At 41.8% G+C, this 23,314-nt stretch overlaps 1 protein-coding gene across 1 annotated transcript in view; it reads left to right on the top strand.

Moving 5' to 3' along the window:
• TMEM132C (transmembrane protein 132C) overlaps positions 1 to 22,685 on the top strand; it is a 534,075-nt gene extending 511,390 nt beyond the window's left edge. Inside the window, exons 6-9 of the mRNA XM_021004376.1 lie at positions 1,256 to 1,461; positions 5,407 to 5,680; positions 7,634 to 7,825; positions 19,838 to 22,685. Coding sequence (XP_020860035.1) covers positions 1,256 to 1,461; positions 5,407 to 5,680; positions 7,634 to 7,825; positions 19,838 to 21,040 — 1,875 coding nt within the window. The 3' untranslated portion in view covers positions 21,041 to 22,685. The remainder of the gene's footprint in view (positions 1 to 1,255; positions 1,462 to 5,406; positions 5,681 to 7,633; positions 7,826 to 19,837) is intronic.
• The last annotated feature ends 629 nt before the right edge of the window (positions 22,686 to 23,314 follow it).

Here is a 23,314-nt window from a genome sequence, read left to right as displayed (position 1 = left end):
GATAAAGAAATTGGTTCCCTCAACACAAGTCAGTACTTCTGTAGTAAACTTGTAGTCTTAGGGAATTGTCCAGAGCACTGAGAGATGAAGTCATTTGCCCAGGATCACACAACCGGTATGTATGAGAGGCACAGCTTGATCCTCAGAGCCTCCTGGTTCCAACGACATTTTCTGTCCACTATACCATATGGCTTCTTTAGTTAGCTGGTGTTTGTTTAATATTATATAATAATTATATATATATATATATATATATATATATATATAACATAATTATATAGCACAGTATTGTATATTCTATAATATAACAATATTAACTAATTTTTTAGATACTTTTATAATATTAATGATTATATGATATATTAATAACGCTATTATAACTAACACAATGTAAGTTATTCATTATAAATGTTCATAGCATATAATTACATTGATATTCTGAATTGAAATTATAATATATTAATGTAATATGATAATAATGTTATATTATACTTGTATTATGTTTATTATATTACTATACCATTTTATTGTGTAATATATTAATATAATGTGATGTTATAATACAATAATATAGTATGATGATGATGTTACATTTTAATTATATAATGTTTATTATATTACCATACCATTATATTGTATAATATGTTAATATAATGTGATGTCATAATATATTAATATTATATTACTATGTCAACATAAAGCATTAATATAGTAATTATATGTTATAGATGTTTATAACAAATGATCTACATTTTTAAGAAGAGAAAAAATACTCTGGGAGGCAATCCAGGACATAGAAGAAGGAAACATGATGGAATGCTTTCAGGTGAAGGAGGAAAGGAACAAGAAATTATTAAGTGATGACTGTGTGCCAGGCACTGTACTAAAACCTTTAAAAATATCTCATGAAGATTCATAGAGGCAGGGAAAAAAGTGATATTGTCACTGGAGTAAACTATAGTCCACTTGGGCAAAAAGCAGAATTAGATGAAAAGGAAACAAAATACAAGCCAGGATCTTGCGGTGGTAGAGGATTCCAATTATCAGGACATCTGCTGGAGAGCTCCCTGCCAAGTTGAGCCATTCCCTTTGCCTGACAGCTTGAGAGAGATTTTTGGTTCTTGGATTCGACTGGGGGAACTTTCGATGTTTCTTTCTTAAGAAGTACCTAGCCTGTTCTACCACGGGAAGATGAGAGATAATATCCTGGTCCCCTGAAATCATTTCCCTTTTCCCCCTTTCTCTCTTTCTTTAGGTGTCAGACCGATGTGACTATGTTTTCGTCAATGGCAAAGAAATCAAAGGGAAGGTGGATGCCCTTGTGAATTTCACCTATCAGTATTTGAGCGCCCCCCTGCACATCACAGTCTGGGTGCCCCGACTGCCTCTACAGATTGAGATCTCTGACACAGAGCTGAGCCAAGTCAAGGCCTGGAGAGTACCCATCGTTTCTAATAAGAGGTCAGACAGTGCATATTTACATACATTCTAGTCTCCCCCGACAGTATACATTCCTGGCTTGTTAGTACAGGACCTTGCACAATGCCTGCCACATAGTATGTGATTAACCAATATTTGACAATTGATTAAGATAGTTGGTAGTGTAATGAACAGAGCCCTGAAGTCAGGAAGACCTTAGTTCAAATCCAGTTTCAAACACATACTAGCTATGTGACCCTGGGCAAGTAACTTAATCTCTGTCTCAGTTTCCTAAACTGTAAAATAAGGAATAAGAATGCCACCTACCTCCCAGAATCATTATGAGGAACAAATGAGTTAATATTTGTAAAGTGCCTAGCACATAGTAGGCACTGTATAAATGCTTGCTATTATTTGGATTGATTGGATGTTAGGCTTTCATTCCTACCCCTTCCTTTAAAATGAAAGCGGGGAGCATCCCAGGCCCTTAGCACTGTTTGTAGCCATGGGGAATGATTTTCCAGGATGGTTCCAATTTCAAGCAAAGAAGGTATGCAAAGGGCTTAATAAAATTTAATAAAATAATAAACATTTTGGTACAGACTTGTGATTTCATTAGTGGAAGGAACTCCCAGGATGGAAACTTTCCAGTGCTTAGCACACTGTAAGAGCTTAATGAACACTCGATGACTGACTGACTAATACAGATGAGTCACTTAATAATGGCATTCATATGGCACTTCAAGGTTTGCAAAGAGCTTATTAATATTATCTCATTTGATTTTCACAACAACCCTGAAAGGTAAGTACTAATACGGTCCCCATTTTACAGATGAGGAAACTGAGGCAGACAAAGGTAGAGTGACTTGCCCAGGGATGCACAGCTGGATTTGAACTTATATCTTCCTGACTTCAGGTAGAGGACTGAATCTATGCACCACACTGCTACCTCACAACTTCTTGGTAACTCACAGTTTTAAGGAGTTGCCAGAGTCTTCTTGACTCCAAATTTAACTGTCTTATCCACAAGAGCACAACAACTCTCTGCTAAAGAAATATCCTTTCTCAACCCAAGTGACCCAATTTGGAGTTCAGGAAATACAAACACAAATATCCGCATGGGCAGCTACGTGGTACAGTGGGTAAAGTCCTGGGACTGGAGTCTGGAAGACCCAAGTTCAAATCCAGCCTCACACATTTGCTAGCCATGTGACTCTGGCTTAGTCAGTTTTGACCTCAGTTTCCTTACTTATAAAATAGCAATACTAGCACTTCTATCCTAGGGAAGTTGTGAGGATCAAATGAGCTAATAATTTAAAGCACTTAGCACAGTGTCAGGCACATAGTAAGTGTTATACGTTGTTGTGCAATGGTTCTGGTCTTGTCTGACTCGTCATGACCCCATCTGGGGTTTTCTGGGCAGAGATACTAGAGTGGTTTGCCATTGTCTTCTCCAGTTCATTTTAGAGAGAAGGAAACTGAGGCAAATAGGGTTAAGTGACTTGCCCACTGTCACACAGTTAGTAAGTATCTGTGGCTGAATTTGAATTCAGGGCTTCCTGACTCCAGGCCCAATACTTTATCCACTGTGCCACCTAGCCACCAAGTGTTATATAATTCTTAGCTATTATATCTATTATTACTAGCACTGACATTCACCTAGTACTTTAAGGCTTATAAATTGCTTTACATGCATTATCTGATTTGGTCCTCATATCAGCCTGGTCAAGTAGACACAATTATTATCCCCATTTTATTGATATGAGGCTCAGGTGGGATCTTACTTCAGGTCTTCTGGACTCCAACTCTATCTTCCATATTGTCTAGTATTGGCTTCACTTGGCATATAAAGCACTTCACATGTATTATCTCATTTGATCCTTATAAAAACCCTGTGAGTTAGATACTTTTATTATTACTTTTATTTTACAGATGAGGAAACTGTGAGGGAGAAAGGTTAACTGACTTGCCTAGGGTCCCACAGCTAGCATGTGTCTGAGGCAGGATTTGAACCCAGGTCTTCTTAATGCTGACCCCAACACTTTAATCACTATACCACACCCTTCTACTTGTATTCAGAAAAGTAACTCTCCCAAATGACTCTAAGGAGTTAACTTTTTTCCTTGTGTTTTTAAAGTTTATTTTATTCTCCCAAAATGAGAGAAGTGAATCTGTGTGCCTTGCTTTATGAAACAGTTGATCTCCTGAAAAGCTTCTTATACATAAATAATATTTTTAAATTTATAAAATGGATCATATTTTCATGCAATAAAGGAGCACCCTGTTTAAAGAATCCCCCCACCACCAATCATTTTTTAAAGAAAATTTGCCACCTTCTGTGTTTGTTAGGCCAGATTTTCATATATCAAGTCTGCTTCAAAGTAGGTACACTCCTACATGGGTCACCACACCCACACAGTGCTTGCAAAATGAATGACTGGTAGGTACCTGCTTGTCCCTTCATTTCTAAGCCATCTGAAAGCCAATTTCCTGCCCTAATTCCTCCATCCCAAACTGCCAGGACTATACCCTTGATGATACAGGAGGCATCCAGCCTTAAATTGCCATGGAAATTCTAGCTATATGTCATTCATGTCAAGGGACATATGAGGAGGTCTACCAATATGACATATGAATGGATGAAAGAATGAATGAATGAATGAGAATTCATTAAACATTTACTATGTACCAAGTACTGTAAGAGACTAGAAATGGATCACATGAAAAAGACTCGAAGAAATTGGCAACTGAAATGATTGAGAGGAGACATGATCACTGTCTTCAGATATTTGAAAGGCTGCCAATGAAAAAGAATATAAGGATTGTTCTTCATTGTTTCTGAAGACAGCAAGAAGAGCTATGCACGGGAGTTTTCTCAATTAAAGGAAAATATTCTCAAAAATTGGAGCACTCCAATAATTGATTGAATTGATTGAATTCCCCAGGGGGCAGTAGAACTATTCAACCAAAGATGGTGGGACCCAGGCTTTCCAACATGGTTTGCTGTTTATGAAGCAATTTCCTCTCAATGGCTTGCTTATGTAGGCATGCAGGTATCATTACCCTCATTTTACAGCTGAGGAAACTGAGGCTCAGAGAGGTCTAAGCACTTGCCTAGGGTCACCCAGCAAGTAAATATCAAAGTTAAGGCTAAAGCATATCTTAGTGTTCCAAGTCCAGTCCACTCTCTATGACACCATGCCACATGGCAGAAATATTACGTAGGTCTGTTCCTATCTGGCCAGTCTTCTTATACATTCAATATCTACACTCATCAAACTGATCTACTTGCAGCTTCTCGGTCCACCCCACCTTTGCACATGCCTAGAAAGTTTTCCCTCCTCATTTCTGCCTCTCATAATTCCTTTAGTCTTTAGAGACTCAATTCAAATACCACGTTCTACACGAGGTATTTTCCACTCCTCAGCTAATGCCTTCTCCCTGCCAAGGTTACCTTCCATCTACTCTATCTATACCTGGTACAAGGGCGATTAGGTTGCACAGTGGGTAGAGTGCTGAACCCAGCATCAAGAAGACCTGAGTTTGAATCCTGCATTAGACAGTTGCTAGCTGTGTAACTCTGGGTAAATTGCATCACTTCTACCTGCCTGAGTTTCCTAATCTGTAAAATTTGAGTGATGATAGAATCTACCTCATAGGCTGTTGGTAGGGGGAGGAAATGGGATAATATTTATAAAGCACTTTGCAAACCTTACAGTACTGTATAAATTCTAGCCTTTATTATATTCCTACTTGCACACCCACTGTTTTCCCCCATTAAAATGTGAGGTCCTTGAGGGCAGGGACAGTGTTTTTGCCTTTTTCCGTGCCTTCAGTACTCAGCACAGCACTCGGCACACAGTGAGGGCTTACTAAATGTTTGTTGATTGGATGGGTGTAGGTTCTAGGTAAGAGTTTAGACCAGCTGATGTTAAGGTTCTTTTCCACCCCAAAGGGCTCTAGTTCTATTCCTACTTTTCATTTCAGGCCCACAAGGGACAGTGACGATGAAGATGATGAGGAGAGAAGGGGTAGAGGCTGTGCCCTCCAGTACCAACATGCAATGGTCCGGGTCCTCACCCAGTTTGTGTCTGAGGACTCAAATCCCTGGGGCCAGCTGAGATATTTACTGAGCCCTGACTGGCAGTTTGATATCACCGACCTGGTAACAGACTTCATGAAATTAGAGGAACCACACATTGCCAAGCTTCAGGAAGGGCGGATTTTGATTGGACGAGAAGTTGGCATGACGACAGTACAGGTAAGGAGCATCAATTTCCTCATCTGTACAATGGAGTAACAATAGCACCTATCATAAAGGATTGCTTCAAGGACCCAAACAAACAAACAAACAAACAAACCCCATACTTTATGCCTTCTTGCTCTATGAAATTATAGTCTGTTACATCCAGAAAGAACCTTAAAAAGTCATCTAGCCAAAGAACCCAGGGACTCAGAGATAGAAGGGACCTCAGGGATCCTCTAGTCCAGCTTGTACATGAGTAGGATTACTATTTACAACATCCTCAATGATTGATCATCTAATCTCTGCTTGAGATCTCTGGTAATAAGGAGCCCATTCCCTCTAGAGACATTCCACTCTACTCTTGGAAAGCTCTAATTGATAGGAGCCTGATCCCTTCACTTAAATTTTTAAATTTTTTTTTTAATCAGCAAATATTTATTTTCTCTTCCTCCCACCTCCCCAAGAAATAAAAGAAAATCAAAACCTTTGTAACATTTACGTATAGTCAAGCAAAACAAATTCCCAAATTAGCCATGTCAAAAATACATATCTCATCATGCAGTCATTCAGGAGATAGGTAGTATGCTTCATTATTGGTTCACCGGAATTATGGTTGTTTATTCTGTTGATCAGAGTTCCCAAGACCTTCAAAGTTGTTTATCTTTACAATGTGATTGTTATTGTATAAATTATTCTTTCAATTCTGCTCATTTTACTCTGTGTCAATTCATATAAGTCTTCCCAAGTGTCTCTGAAAATATTCCTCTCATCATTTCTTATGCATAAATAATATTCCATTACATTCACACGCCATTCTTTATACAATCATTCCCCAAGTAAGAGGCTTTTTTTCAGTTTCTAACTCTTTGCCACTACATAAAGAGCTGCTTTCTCCTCTTACTTTCTCTTTCTTTGAGCTCTTTGAGATATAATCCTAGTAGCGGTATTGCTGGTCAAAGGGTGTGACCAGTTTAATAACTTCTTGGACATAGTTCCCAACTGCTTTCTGGAATGGCTGGAAAAATCTGCAACTTTATCAACAGTGCATTAATGTTCCTGCTTTCCCGCATCCCCTCCAACATTTATCATTTTCCATTTTTTGCCAAGTTGGCCAATATGATAAGTGTGAGGTGGAACCTCAGCATTGCTTTAAATTGCATTTCTTTATTATTAGTCATTTGATTTTTTTCATATGACTATTGGTAGCTTAGATTGCTTCCTAAAAAAACTGTTCCTCTCTTCCACCATTTATCAGTTGAAGAATGGCTCTTATTCTTATAAATTTGGATTCACAAATCCAAATATGAAAATCCAATTTGATGAAACAGGTTAGATTGCTATAGAGCTGGAAGATCACTGAGTCCAAGCCTTTCATTTTATAGAGAATGAAACTGTAGCACTTACAGCGAAAATGAATTACCCAAGGTCACAGTCCTACTAAGTGCCAGGGATAGGACTGAGCTCAAGTCTTCTTGTTCCGGTGGGCTGGGATTTATTCTACCGTGCCACCAGATAAATTCCCTTATGGTAAGAGGTGGTTGTTTACAGGACAAAAGAACTCTGATCCACAGAAGAGTCTTAACTGACCTTCTCTGGGCCTTAGTTACTTGGCATTTTCTGACCTCATGTTTCCCCTGAATAGCTAATTTCCCCTAGTACTTTTATGTGTGATTCAAGAAAGAAAAAAAAAAGCTCTTAAGCAAAACTTTCCAGAACTACCTCATTTTTCATTAAGTGCAGCAAAATTGTGACTCAACAGCCAAATTAGTAGAAGGGGAACATGGGATAGAGGAGAGGTGGGTACTAGCAGCAGAATGAGATTGTAGTTCCTGGTATGTGTTTTCATCCCAGTGAGGGTATCATGTTTCCCAAGGCATAAAGGTCGAGCTGGGTTGGGAAGGACCTTAATGAGCCAGAGAATATTTTTAGCAGTCACTCAATCCATCCTCTGTTTTGTGTCTCCCAAAGGTTCTGTCACCCCTCTCCGATTCCATCCTGGCTGAGAAGACGGTGACAGTCTTGGATGACAAGGTGGCGGTGACGGACCTTGGCGTCCAGCTCGTGGCGGGCCTGTCAGTCTTCCTCCAGCCCAGCTCCGAAATTAACAAGGCTATCACAGCCACAGCCATGGCTGAGGAGCTGCTGCACACTCCCAAGCAGGTAGGGTGGAAGTAAAGGGGTTTCTGCAGGTGGCAGCTGAGGCACACATGTATGACAACTTCCTAGTCCAGCACTGCATTCCCCAAGGCTTGCTCTGTCCAGTGTACGCTGGGCTTTGCACAAAGGCAGGATTTGATGGAAGATGTGACCTCACTAAATCAGAGGAAAACATGCCTATGACCACATTATTTCTCAATGCTATGAGTCACCTCCTTATTCCACAAGTCTGTGTCACAATTCTCCCCCCACTCCAGCCCATTCTCTACTCAGCTATCAAATCGAGCTTCCCAAAGTCCAGGTTTGACTGTGTTACCCCTCTACTCAATAAATTCCAGTGACTCTCTATGATCTCTAGGATCAAATACAAAATCCTCTATTTAGCTTTGAAAGCCCTTCGTGACCTGGCCCATTCCTCCCTTTCCAGTCTTCTTACGCCATACTTCCCAACACATAGTCTTCAAGCCAGTGACACTGGCCTCCTGGCTGTTCATTGACCATAACACTCTCTCTCCTGATCTCATGTCTTTCCACTGGCTCTCCCCAATGCCTGGAATGCCCTTCCTCCTCATGGCCACTTCATAAGGTCGTGGCTTCCTTCAGGTCTCTGCTGAAATCTTACCGTCTACAGGAAGTCCCTCAACTGCCAGTGCCTTATTCCATTTACACTGTATACAGGGTGTCCTAAATATCTTAGTGCGATTTTATGCTACTAACATATAAAATTACACTGAAACGTTTTGGGACATTTATACTTTGGGGATACACACACACACATGTTTGTGTGTGTGTGATGTATAAAAACTTCAGAGAGACATCATTTCTGGGTAATTTAACCATTTTATTAATAAGGCCAGCATACTTATTAATAAAAGGATGGTCAGTTGACCATCTCTCTCTTAGACCAAAGACCCTTGGTGGTAGTGGGCTTACAGTTTATATGCCCTTGGAAGAGGAGATGTTCCTGAGCATGGCAATAAACTCTGATTGGTTAACAATTAATGAGAGAATGAATATTACAAGGAGAGGGTGGGCTACTCAAAAGACACTTATCCATTTCCACATTACTTATCTGACAAAAGGGGGGATCTACATTTACATGTTATCTCCCCATTAGAATAGAATATTCTTAAGGTCAATAACCATGTTTTAGGCCCTTTTTGCATCCCCAGCATTTAGCATAATGCTTGGCACATAATATGTACTTAATCAATTCTTGTTTACTGATTTGCACTACTGAGTTGACTAAATCATCAGCACATCATTGTTAGCCATCACAACTTGCACACTTCTAGGAATGGGAAGCTCGCAACATCACAATAGACAACCCATACCATGAGTTCGTTGCTTGCTGGGAAAAAATGCACAGGCAGTCTGCAAATGAGAAATCGAGAGCAGTAAAGTAGCCAAAGTGGCAATTCCAGTCCCAACTCCCAGGGAGATCCAGGCCCTGCTGAACCAGCGCTAAGGCTGAGAAATGAAGCTGCTGCTCACTCACTGTTTCCACCAGATTTATTTTGCCTCATTCCACAAAACAGAAAAGAACTCACGTTGGTTTTATAGCTTGTTTTCATGATTATCTCTACCTAATTTTCTGGAGCGCAAACCCATTCAGATGGGTTTTATAACGGAGTGGTTAGTGGCAAGACAACATCCAAGCTGGAAGGGGGACAGGCCGCCCATCTGTTTAATTTATTTCCTGCCGGAATCATCCCTGTCTTGTGTAATTAACCCATTTCTGCCTTCCTCCTTTGGTACTTCCTGTGGGGAATCTTTCATCTTGACAGATGCGGAGCCAGCATTGAGCCTGACAGAGCCAAACCCACAAATCCTGCCTAGTTATGGAGCCTGGTTCAGGAGTCTCACATAGTGCTTCTGTGCACTGCAATCAGAAGGATCTTTGTAGAGCTAACTGGCAACAGGCCTGACTGTCTCCAGCTTGGAGCAGTCAATGCAGAGGCCTCAGACCAGAGAAATGACCCAAATGGGCTATAACTCCATTCTTTCTTATTTTTGGAGGTATGGGACATGGAAAGAGCCCTAGACTTAGAGACAGAGGATGTGGTTTCAAAGCCCATCTCTACCTCTTAAACTACCTTATGGTCCAGGGTAACCTATGTCCTCTTTCTGTGCCTCAATTTTCTCACCTACAAAATCAAAGAGGTTAGATTAAATAACTTCTAAGATTACCTTTTGCTCTAAAACTATGATCCTGTGACTTCACTCTGTCATTGCTATTCTTTTTTTGACTGGACAATGCAAATGAATGAATGAAAAAGCATTAATTAAACACTTATGTGAAAATCACAGAATCACAGAATTTGAGAGTTGGAAGGGGCTTCGGCAGCCATTCAATTCAACCTATACAAAGACAATCTCCACTTCATGGTATATTTATAGGCAGCAAAATGGTGTCTGAGAGAAGGAAATATTGCCAATGTATTGCAGCCTAGAGCGGTGGCAAAAGTGCTGGACTTGCAGTGAGCAAATCCAAGTTTATGAGTCCTGCCTCTGACACTTTTTAGCTCAGCGGTGCTGGGCAAACCACTTGGCCAGTTTCTTCATCCGTAAAATTGAAATGCTACTATTTAGGCTACCTATCCATGGCACAGAGCCATCATGAAGGATGTAATTTAAACCTTGATGAGCTCAAGACATATGAGTAATTCACTGGTAAATGCTGCTTGGAATCTTGAGAAGAAAGGGTGGATATTTTGTTCAGGAATGAACGCCTTTGCCCATGGGAAAAGTATAGCCAGGTGAGGCACAAATTGCAGGAATGTACCAGGCTTGATTTGTTTATTTTCCTTCTATTTGGAAAGGGGAAGTAGAATGCTACACCTGGTGTCCGGAAGAATTGACTAGCTGTGTGACCTTAGTCATGTCCAGGGGTGGGGAACATGAGGCCTTGAGGCCCTCTAGGCCTTCAAGTGCAGCCCTTTGACTGAATCCAAATGGTCCTCAAGTGCCGCCCTTTGACTGAATCCCTTTGACTTGTGAAATTTGGATTCAGTCAAAAATCAGCACTTGAGGACCTAGAGGCCTCGAGGCCACAGGTTCTCCATCCCTGGGCATGTCACTTAACCTCTGCTTGCCTCAGGTTCCCCATTTGCAAAATAGGGATAATAAAAGCAACTACCTCCCAGACTTGTTATGAGGAATGAAGGAGATAATACTTGTAAAGTGCTTCGTACGGTGCCTGGAACATGACCTATGTTTAATAAGTGTTTATTTCCTTCCTTTGGGAGCAGCTTAATTTAGCAAAAGCTTGTGTGAAGAGGTCAACCCTTCTTGGATTCACCTCTAAATACTTGAGAAATGCAAATGACATCTTATTCAGCCCAACTCTCTCTGGAATCTGCTTCTGAATTTCCGAAACACAAAAAAAGAAAAAAATAATTCTAATAATCACAATGGATCTGTGTTCTCATGGGGATAGATCCTCCATCCAATGCTAATGATACATCACACACATGTGCCCCCATTGGGCATCTCCCATCCATGTTCTCCCATTTATGAATCCGAGTTACCCTGACTTCAAGACCAACACACTCACTATTCTGCCACACTAGGTACTGAATGCTAGCCAGTTTTTGGTTTAACCCTGGCAAGGAACATTAGGTACCCAAATAAACTTGAGTGTTCTGGTACAGCAGAAGTCAGAGTAAACTAACTGAGTTGGCATCCAATGGGACCTCCCCATTTGAGGCTGGAGTGCTGTGTTTGAACAAGTACTATATAATAAAAGTCTCAATTTGGGGAAGAAAAAGGTAGAAGACTTGCTAGTAGCCCCAAAGGGATTGTTCTTTTTAAGACTTGAGATACCTAGTTAAGATCAATTGAATGCCACTCAGTGGCTAGGGAATGAGCCGGCACACCAGTCATTCACAGAGATGCTTAAGGCCTCTTTCTAGGCAGAGAGAGATCTTTTTGATTTCCTCTGCTCAAAAATCTTCAGTGGCTCCCTATTGCCTCTAGGATAAAATGAAAGCTCTTTAGCCTGGCATTTAAGACCCACTACATTTTAGACCCATTCCAGCTTTCCTTCATATCTTTATTTCATGTTATTTACTCCCATCCATGCTTCTGTTTTCCATCCAAACTGAACTACTAATTGTTCCACAAATTTGGCAGTATAATGAGAGAGAGAGAGAGAGAGAGAGAGAGAGAGAGGAGAGAGAGAGGTGCTATATGATAGAGTGGAGAGAAAATTGAACTTGGAATCAGGAAGGCTTGAACTGAAATCTTGCCTCAGGCATTCACAAGCTCTCTAACCTTAGGCATGCCATCTAATCTATCTGGGCCTTGATTTTCTCATCTGTAAAATGGACATATTAGAATCAGTGGCCTTGAAGGTCCCTTATTACTTTAAATCAATAGTCTTTGTGACACTTTAGATGAACATGCTATTTCCTACAATGTCACTTTGGTGCCAAAGGCAGCTAAAAGAAAATGATAGCAATGGAAAGTGACACGAATCATGTCCTCAGATTGGTTGTGGGGGTAGAGATATCCTGATGCTATCCTCATAGGGAGAGAGAGCCCGGGATTTCAAATGTGGTAGGAAGACAGAGACCTTCAGACACCTTGAATAGGTCACTATCTGGGGAGAGAAAAGGGGTAGACTATGAAAGAACTAACCTGGTATGGAGACCCATGGTAACAGATGGAGGTAGTATACCATCTGGTAGCTTCCTGATTTAACTGATTATTCTTGCCAACTAGTTTCTGTGCTGCTGAAAGAGTGAACATTCTACCAACATTTAAATGGAGAAAATTTCTAAATTTCCGTCTTTCACAAAATCTATTTAAAATTTTTTGTAACTTCTAAATTTCAGTGCCCTGGAACAAAGCCTCAGTCACTTTGCCCTAGTTACAGCTCCATCTGAAAACACTTGTACTAGCCTGGAGTACAGTGAGTCCATTTCTCTGCCTCTTAGGCTCCCTTTGAGGCTAATGTAGGCACCACCTTCTCTATAAAGCATTATCTCATCCTTGCAATGTTTTCTCTCCAGCTTTTCCTTGATCTTTCCTTTGTACCCATCACACTCAACTTTGCATCATCAATATTTGGTATTAATGTTGTAACTCCTTGAATAGAATGTAAACTCTTACAAGGTTGGGACTGGACCCATTTTGTTCCACAAATGAAATGCATATTTAGGGGAGAAAATGTGGATGAAATAACAATATTGCAGAATCACAGAGCTGGAAGGAAGACACCTAGTTCAAACATGCACTTGGCAATCCCCCAACAAATGATCGGCCTCTACTTGAAGACTCATTCCCTAAGAAGACAGTCTATACCAGGGCAGCTAGGTTGCATAGTGGATAGAGCTCTGGCCTTGGAGTCAGAAGAACCTGAGTTCAAATTTGGCCTCAGACACTTGACACTTAATAGCTGTGTGACCCTGAACAAGTTACTTAACTTTGCTTGCCTCAGTTTCCTTATCTAAAAATGAGCTAGAAAAGGAAATGGCAAACCACTCCAGTATCGTTGCCAAGAAAACCCCAAAGGAGATCGTGAAGAGTTGAACAGACTAAAACAAGTCAACAACAATCCCCCCATAGACTATGTGCTGTTTACATACTCTATCCTCTAATCAATTGAGATCTACTCTAGACAAAACATTTTCCCCTCTTTCTTTTTTTTTTTTGCCTTTGTACCCCAGTGCCTTGTACACGGTAGACAAGATAAGTGCTCTGAATTGAATTGTTGACTTTGGGGAGAGGGAACATGCTTTTGGGACACGCATCAGCCGTAGCCACAAGCAAACAACCATACGTAGCTTGGTACAAATTTGTCAGATAAAACATCAGGCCAACCAGATGTTTGGTAGGCAGAAGGAGCAGCACTGAAAAAACCACGCAAAGCTGTATCACCAAGCTGGTGTGAGAAACTGGACAAGAGAGTAACTGAAGGGCAGGCAGAAGATGAAGACAAAGGTTGAAGGTTATCTGGCTGCCTCCCATACCTTCAATCAGGCAGCATGCAATCTAGAAATCAGTGGTGATTCTGGGAGCCTATCCTTCACTGGTCTTGAATTTTGTCAACCCTGTCATTAGGATTAAGCTAATAATGGCCTTTCTCTGATTCACAGTCCATCCAGGGAGAATTATTTGCTCTACTCATCTCACTGACACTAAGTAACAGGAAGTTGTGATGACTGGCTTGAAAAAAGAGCTAGATAAGAGAGAGAAAGGGAAAGAAAAGAAAGCAAGTCAGCTAGGCCTGAGGAGTGTTTACTTTGAGTAGGTAATTAATGAATTTCATGAGCAATTGTCATCTCAACTCTTGAAGTGTTCAGGGAAAGGCAGTCTTTTTTATAGATGAGAAGGCTCCAATCCATCTTCATCTCTTGATAGTAATTGGAGGACCTTGTCATGGGAATCAAAGGGGATTTATTGATGCAGCTCATCTGATTTGCAGAAATGCCTCTGAGAAGGACAGAGTCCTAAATCATTCCTGGATGGGTGTTGTTTTTTTTAAGTCTTTTAGAGTTTCTAATCTTTGGGGAAATTCACTGGCTTCTCCTGAGAGAATCCCATGCTCCACTTCCCTTTCATAAGCTGATTGGAAGAACTTAACCCAAACTTTTGCTTAGGCATGAGAGTTTCAGTTTGGGGCTTACTGAGAATTCGGACTGTCTGACATTATTTTGTGCTGATATAATTCTCTACTTGGAATTTCCGAAGAAAAATCAACATGACAAGCAAATCTGACATGAGCTTTCTTGGTATCCACAGATTTGGATAACTGTGACTCAACATGTCTCTTGGGCCTCAGAATTTAGTAGATTTTGGTATTTTTTAAATGGATGAATAATACAAAAAAAATACATTCACCAAAGATGCCTGGCTCTGTCATGAAGAAGATAAAGAATGAAGGGTTCCCTTTAAAATGTGAATTCTTCTAGATTAAAAGTTCTTAACCTGGAGTCCACAGGCTCTAAATTTGGATGAGAAAAACAATTAAAATTTTCTTTTCACTATTTCCTCTAATTGAAAGTTAGTATTTTCTTCAGTTATTAAAAAAAAAAACACAGTTCTAAGAAATGGACACCAGATTGCTCAAGGGGTCCAGGGCACACATGAAAAAAGGTTAAGAACTCTTTTTCTAAATGGTTTTATTTCACAGACTCATAGCTCTGAGGCTGGAAAGCACTTTAGGGGCCAGTCCAGCCCCTTCATTTTAGATAAGGAAACTGAGTTACAGGAATGTAAAATGTTTTAAATTATCCCTAGCCTGTAGCATCACCACTCTTTTTCAGTATTTTCCATATTGACATTATCCTTTCCATGTTCTCCTTCTCTTTTGGTCGCATTACCCTTTGAGAATGACCGCACCTCCATTTCACTTCAAATTACCAATCCTATGTGAATCTCCAAGTCCTCTGCCCTCTCCTCTTACCAGCCTGTTATAGATTTTCCCTCTGCAGGTCCCTAAAGCCTTTCCTGATCACACTTTGGAAATTAAATATTCCTCCCACTCAAGTCTACAGCTGGGCTAACCATCCCTCATTGTTTTCAGAGAAATGGTCTAAATTAACTAGAAGCCTAGCAATTCCCTTTGTTTATAACCAGAGTGTAACAAATGGAAACCAGGACGATTCTGTAAATTTGTGTGATGATTGTGCAGTAACAAACTGGGGAGGTTGTTCTCTATAGGTAATGTTCCTCCAGATTGTTCCAAAGCACTGGCATGCAGACTGATTGAGGCCATCTGTTTCGTAAGGCTTGGGGCAGATACAAGCGATGTCTCTACATTTACAGGATAAGATACCAGTGTCAGTGGGCTTCTGCCACCAGAGGGGGTATGAGTGTGTGGACAGAGGAGTGGGGTCTAAGCCAGGACTAGAGAAAGTAGGATTGGAAACAGGGTAAGGCAGCAGTGGGAAAAGGGAGAGGAAAGGCTGGACCAATTTCACAGAGCCCTCATGTTCCAGTAGTCCCATCAGTCATAGGATCATAGCTATAGAGATGGAGGGGTCATTGGAAGCCATCTAGTCCAACTCCCTCATATTACAGATGAGGAAACTGAGGCTCAGATATGTTAGATGACTTGCCCAAAGCCCACAGGAAGTAAGTAGCAGAGATGGAATTTGAACCTAGCTCTTTCTGCTGTACTGGGGGGAGTCAAGCTACCTCACACATTCTTTGTAGAGACAAGAGGAAGGAAGTAATAATGACAACACTAGCAAGCCATTATATAGCACTTGAAGGCTTGCAAAGTGCTTCACAACTATTAGCATTTCAGGAAAGAGTGATAAATTTGAAGTCAGAGGTCCCAAGTTTCAGTCTCATCCCTGCTACTTAATCAGTCAACAGTAATTAAAGCCCTACTGTGTGCCAGACATTGTGCTGGGGAATACAAAGACAAAAATGAAACAGTACTTTCCCTCAAAGATTTGATCTGCTGTTATACTGCCTTGGTTGCCTTAAGTGACTCCCTTCCTTGGGACCCCCAGACTTCTCATGTGTTAAATACGTCCACCTAGCATGTGTTAAGAACTTGCTAATGAAGGGACAGCTAGGTGGCACAGTGGATAGAGCACCTGGAGCTTCCTGGAGTCAGCCTCAGATACCTGGCACTCACTAGCTGTGTGACCCTGGGCAAGTCACTTAACCCTGTTGCCTAGCCAAAAAAACCAAAAGCAAAATAACAAAAAAATTTGCTACTGAATGAGAGGGTTGAGGAGGAGGATTCCACAGGTCTCTATTAGCTTTACGTTTATAATCATCTAAGGTGGAGACAATGAGCTTGCTCAGAAACCTGACACCCAGAATACTGGAATGCAGAAAACCTCCCTCAGAGAGGCAGTAGGATTCAGTGAAAAGAGCTCTAGTTCTGGAGTCAGAGGTCCTAAGTTCAAATCTCACCTCTGTCACCTACCAGATGTGCGACCTGGGACAAGTTGCCTTGATGAAGGATTCGAGAATTGGAAGGGAGCTCAGTGGCCTTCTTGTCTAATTCATAGAGAAAAGAATGCCCAACAAGCCTCAACTTGAGGACCTCCAAGGAAAAGAAATGGCTGAAGGCAGCCCATTCCACTTTTGAACAGCTCTAATTATTGGGAGTGTAGCTAGGTGGGGAAGTGGATAGAGTGCCAGGCTTGGAGTCAGAAAGACCTGAGTTCAAATCCAACCTCAGACACTACTAGCTGTGTGACCCTGGGCAAGTCATTTAACCCTGTTTGCCTCAGTTTCCCCATCTGTAAAATGAACTGGAGAAGAAAATGGCAAATCACCCTAGTATCTCTCTCAAGAAAACCCCAAATGGGGTCATGAAGAGTCAGAAATAACTGAACAACAGCAATTATTGGGAAGTTTTTCCTGACTTCAGTATTAAATGGGCCTCTACCCTCTGCTCCTGGTTCTGCCTTCTGGGACCAAGCAGAACCAGTGTGATCCCTTCTCCACAAACCAGTCCTTTAAGTACTCTGTCAGGTCCCTTAATCATTCCTGGGCCTCAGTTGACCGTAAAAAGAGGATATCAGACCAGACAGCCTCTGACATCTTCTCCACCTCTGACGCTAGGATCCCATGATGCTTCCAGATACAGAATCTCAGAAGTAGAAGAAGACCCTCCCTCTACCTCAATATTGTTCACTCAACCAGGGGTGGGGAACCTGCAGCCTTGAGGCCACGTATGAGCCTTTGGGGCCTCAAGTGTGGCCCTTTGACCGTCAAAGGCCTTGAGGTACTAGAGGGCCACCTGTGGCCTTGAGGCTGCAGGCTTCCCACCCCCAAGTCCTAAGCCTTCTCAAAGAACTGGGGTCCGAGAAGAAACACCCCTTCACCTTCTCCCAATCCCAGGGCCCACAAACCTAACAGCTAGAACTGAGAAATAAGGAGCCCGAGTTGGGACAAACCACCTCACCCCCAGATCAGGTATTGCTCCTAAGAAAGAAATAGCTCCTCACCCAGAGGAAGCTCAGATCACTACCTATGCCGACTGTCTGCTTTTGATTTGCCTCTAATGGTGATTTCTGCAGGTACTACCCACAGAGAACAAAGACAGCACAATTAAGCCCGGCTCCCAGTGCCAAGCTGCCCTGGAGGAAACAGCCCATCACCAGTATCTTGCTGACTTGGAAATGGAATGGGCGTTCCAATCTACTTCAAAGGTGGAATAGGTTCAGGCTTGAAAGAAAAATACATTCGTTTTTTAGCTTCTCAAGCAAAGGAAAAAGGGATCTTCCAGGAGGTTGGGGGAGTTTGAAGGGGGAGGAAGGGAGAGGGAGAGATGTTATTTTCTTTTTTGATGCTTGTCTCTGGAAATGCGTACAAAGGCTGGTTCTCCCTCCCCTCCTTTCCCTTCATATCTTTCTCCCTCCCTCCTCTCCCTCTTCCCTCCTGTGGCTGCAAAGAATGTGCCTGGTGGCTTGACTTCTCCCACCTCATGTCACAGACTAAGAGGATGGGAGTGGGATGGGGCAGCAATTGGTAAATAAGAGCTCAGTCCAATTGGACCCATCATTTTCTGGGGAGACTTTCTCTGGTTTCCATGCTTAGGTGGCAGCTTTTATAAATTACACAAATTAGCACTAAATGAATGGAGGGGTTTTTTTTATATATTTGAGATTATGGCCATGGCAATTATGTTAAATCTATATTTGTACTTGTTTAAGTGAAGATGATTTCTCAGCCTTTAATGAAAAGCCTGATAGATTTCCTGTTCCAATTCTAGAGGGAGCTGACTCTAGACTTCAGGGAGGGTTTTTCCTCATCCCTATATCTGGTTTAAAGGATTTGGGATTGGAGTTAGGCTTGAGATTAGCATTAAGACAACTTCCCAAAGCAATGAGATATTTTCTTCAAAATGGCTTCTTTATTTAAATTCTTAAGAGAGGCAGGACTGTCTAAGCAGGGGGACTTTATAGGACTGTAGAATCGTAGATTAGATAGAACTGAAAAGGATCCTTTCATTTTACAGATGAGTCAACTGAGGCCCAGAGAGGTTCATTGAATTATAGATTTGGAGATGAAGGAGACCTTAGAGGCTGAGTCCAAATCCCCTCATTTTACAGACCAGACAACTGAAACAAGAGATTCACAGGATCACAGATTTGGAGAGAACTTAGTGGCTATTGAGACCAACTGCCCTCATTTTGTAGGTGAGGAAATTGAGGCCCAGAGAAGTGAAGTGACTCGGCCAAGGTCACATAGTTGGTTAAGGCAGGATGCAAACTCCTACATGTATGATCATCTAAAGTGAGGAGGGAACATTAACTTGCTCTGAAGCTTGGCACCCACACACTAGAACACAGAAAGCTCTCCTGAGAGAGCCAAGAAGAGTCAGGGGGAGAGGTACGAGGGAGGTGCCAGCTTGCCCAAGTCAGGGCAAACTGTCCCAGGCTGGAAATAGAGTAAGTCAAAACTCCTCTGTTCATCAAAGTGGGACCAGGCGTATGAGTAGCCTCTGCACTTCCAGCCTGGGCGAGACAGAGAGACTGACTCTCAATAAACATTTTTTTTTAATGTATCATCTAGTTCAACACTAATTTTACAGATAAGGAAACTGAGGCCCAGAGAGAAGAAGTACCTTGTTCAAAGTCACAAGGTCACACAGGTGGTAAATAGCAGAGCCAGAATAATAATTTTGACTGGTAATCAGGAAGATTTGGGTTCAAATCATGACTCAGCCACATACTACTGGTTTCCTTGGGCAAGTTACTTGCTTTCTCTGGCTTCAGTTTCCTTATCTGTAAAATGAAAGGGTGGCCACTAAGGTCCCTTCCATCTATGGATCTATGACCTTATGATTCCAAGCCTTGAGATATAGTGTTCCATCAACTACACCATAGCTGTCTCACATAGGAAAACCATTTCTCCTTGATGGGACTCAGCTTCCTCATCTACAAAAAAATATTTAACAGCGACCCTGCCTAACTTATAGCTTTGTTGCAGGGGATCAGCGAGAGCACGAATGTGCAATAGCTTTGAAAACGGTAAAAACCCTTTGCACATTGCAGTTATTATTATACTATGATGTTTTGCCTAATTGTCTTTCAGGAAGCTGTGGTCAGCATGTGGATCCAGTTCAGTGATGGCTCAGTGACACCACTGGACATCTACGACCCCAAGGACTTCTCCCTCTCCGCCACGTCATTGGATGAGACCATCGTGTCCGTGCACCAGGGCCATGAGCTGAGGTGGCCCCTCGTGGTGGCAGAAGGGGAAGGGCAAGGACAGATTGTCAAAGTTGACATGATGATCTCTGAGGCCTGTCAAAAGTCTAAGCGTAAAAGTGTGTTGGCCATGGGCGTTGGCAATGTCAAAGTCAAGTTTGGGCAGAATGATGCCATCTCTCACCCTGGAGGGGATTACGATGGCGATGAGATAGAGAACCATGCCAGTGATCGCAGACAAAAGGGCCCAGACCAGGAGCGTTATGGCCAGGACGGACGATACTTTGGAGGTTCTTCCATCGATCGAGAGGAGGGCGTTCTCCGTAAAGTCACCACCACCGTCAAATCATTGATCAACAACAAAGTGGTGAAAAATAGCAAGCTGGATGGAGGCAGACTGTCTGGCGATGGACAGCTGCAGAACATCCCCATTGACTTTACCAATTTCCCCGCCCAAGTTGACCTCCCAAAGAGTAGTGGTGGGCTGGAAGAGAATGACTTGGTCCAAGCTGCCAGGGGTTTAAGTGACCTTGAGATAGGGATGTATGCACTCCTGGGGGTCTTCTGTTTGGCCATCCTTGTCTTCCTGATCAACTGTGCAACGTTTGCTCTGAAATACCGTCACAAGCAAGTGCCAATAGAAGGCCAGGCCACCGTGACCCACTCCCATGACTGGGTCTGGCTGGGCAATGAGGCTGAGCTATTGGAGAATTCTGGGGATACATCACCCCAGCAAGATGAGCACACCACAATTATAGATCGGGGACTCAGCTACGAAGAAAGCAATCACCTCCTCCTGAACGGTAACACACAGAAGCATGTTCAGAGCCAGATTCACAGATCGGCTGACTTAGGGGGGAAGCATGAGAAAGAACAAAAACCTGACCCTCTACACTCCCCCACTTCCAAAAGGAAGCGGGTGAAATTTACCACCTTCACAACAATACCTCCAGATGATGGCTGCCCCACCGTCAACTCCATTCACAGTAGCAATGATGATGACATCAAATGGGTGTGCCAGGACGTGGATCTGGGTGACTCCAAAGAACTGAGAAACTATTTGGAGAAATTCAAAGACAAAGTGTAGGGTCCTCTGGCTGAAGGGCCCACCATACCTTGATGCCTTCAGTTCCACATTATATATTGGTACCGACAATGAAGCTAGAGTGGGGCAGGGGTTGGGGGAGGGAGGGGGGAGGCAGGGGAATTCACCACAACAATATAGCAGTTTCTTAGCTGGGAAAAGACAGTTTTACTATACGGTTTTTCAGTATCTGATGATTGCAATTTGGGGGCAATCTGAACACTTGAGAAAGTAATGGACTACTAATGAAGGTGATGAACTGGGCAAGGTGAGGGCATATGAAGATTATTTTATGAATAAAAAAAAACAGACAAGTTACCAAAAATTATTTGTTAAAAAAAAAAGACAAATAAAAAGACATAAACAATAATCTGTTTATATTTCTAATAAAGCAGCAAAATATAAAAATAGGGTCTGCTAAGAGACACTGTAAAGTTTAACTCTGCATTTCTTCTTCTGAAGACAGTCTGTGGTACTGAGAATGGAGGTCGGAAGAAGACTTCCACCTATTTTAGCTGACTCTTCTGATGAAATTGAGAATGCTTTCTAAATCTTTCCTTGAAATTGGATTTTTCTTTCTTACTTTTTTTTCTTTCTCCTTTTATCATCTTCCTTTCTTTTTTTTTCTTTTGATTCCTCTTCAATGTCTATTCCTAAGAATTAAGGTGGATTTGTTTCACAAAATGAATGATAAATGACATTCCTCCTTGATGTATGAGCTCCTTGATGTAGTCTAAACTAAGCCCTCCCATGGAATATGATTACATCATTTCTGTGCAGTAACAACCTTGTTTGTACGTGTTTGTGTCCCCTCCCTCCAGCCACAAGTCCTATGTTCCTCCTGGGACAGGAGATGTCAATGATCATTGACCACAAGCTGGTAGAGGCCATTACTCCGCATGCTCACTCAAGAAGGATGGAGTCTAGCCCAAACCTGTACCTGGTCACATGACTGACAGTATGAGAGTTCTGATTTCCCCCCAACTGTATACGGATTGGTGGAAAGATATTTCAGTGGCCATTTCATAGAAGCGTGCCCAAGAATTGAAAGAGGAGTTCCACGTCTCCCCTCATACTCCAGGAGAGAGGGCAGGTGCTAGAGATAATAGATAAAAGCTATAAAAAAGAATAAGGAAAAAAAACTGGTATATTTAAATTGTTTTCTTTAGTTTTTCTTCACTTTTTTTGTACCAGCACAAACTGAAAAAAAATCTATGTTAGATTGTTGATCGACTGTGTTTTTTAACAGCACATTGTATCTAGCAGCACATTGCAAAGATGCCTTCATCCAAAGTCCAGTATTGCTGGTGATTCTAGAAGACAAACCAGTAGTGAACAAACCCTTTTCTAATTCCAAAACCTACGCCCTCCTGTGTAGCCTGCTCTGGGAGAAGAAGGGGCTTGTCTTGCTGGCATACGGGGAGTCAGTAGTCAGCAAATGGACATTCTCCCAAGATGACTGTAGGCTACTTTTTAATTGCTAAAAAATCAGTAGCTTCTGTGACAATGGGCCCTGGAACTTGGTAACCTAGCCAGGCCCCTTAATGAGATATTCCTAGAATGCATTGTAGACTGGAAGAATGTAATATTTATTTATATATGTGATACAAACTGTAATTAAAATGCTTTCCATGGCTTGACAAGGTAACCTCTTGTAGAGTGTTTTTGTCATTTCGTTGAACTCCAGGAGAATTGGTGGATTGCTGAAGAAATAAACAGGCTGCTGGGTGGGAGGGGAAGAAAAATATTAGCCAGTTCTATGGGATATCTTTACTATCTTCTCCTTTTATTGGGCCTTGAAATAAGGCCCAATGTCATTTTCTGTGTCATCCACCAGAATCAGTGAGAATGAAAGGCACACAGGACCATAGATTTAAACCTAGAGGACCTTGGAGGCTCTCTAGTCTAACATTCTCATTTACAGATAGGGAAACTGAGGTCCACAGATGTTTAGTGATTTGCCCAAGGTCACCCAGGCAGTATGTGACAGAGGTGGACGTTTAAGTCAGATGTTCTGACTACATAAACAAGCTTCTTTCCACTGTACCATGCTGTCTTAAGCCCAAGCAGCATAGCTTGGCATATAAGAAGTTGTTACCATTCACTCATGGCTGACTCTTTGTGACCCCGTAGACCATACTGTCCATGGGGTTGTCTTGGCAAAGATACTAGAGTGGTTTCCCATTTCTTTCGTCAATAGATTAAGACAAACAAAAGTTAAGTGAATTGCCCAAGGTCACATAGCTGGTTTTAAGTGTCCAAGGCTGGATTTGAACT

The sequence above is a fragment of the Phascolarctos cinereus genome, unplaced genomic scaffold, assembly GCF_003287225.1.
Source record: "Phascolarctos cinereus isolate Bilbo 61053 unplaced genomic scaffold, phaCin_HiC Scaffold_4;HRSCAF=312, whole genome shotgun sequence".
NCBI classification, from domain to species: Eukaryota; Metazoa; Chordata; class Mammalia; order Diprotodontia; family Phascolarctidae; genus Phascolarctos; species Phascolarctos cinereus.
The sequence above is the reverse complement of the archived record's forward strand: the minus strand, read 5'-3'. Positions and strand labels throughout refer to the sequence as shown.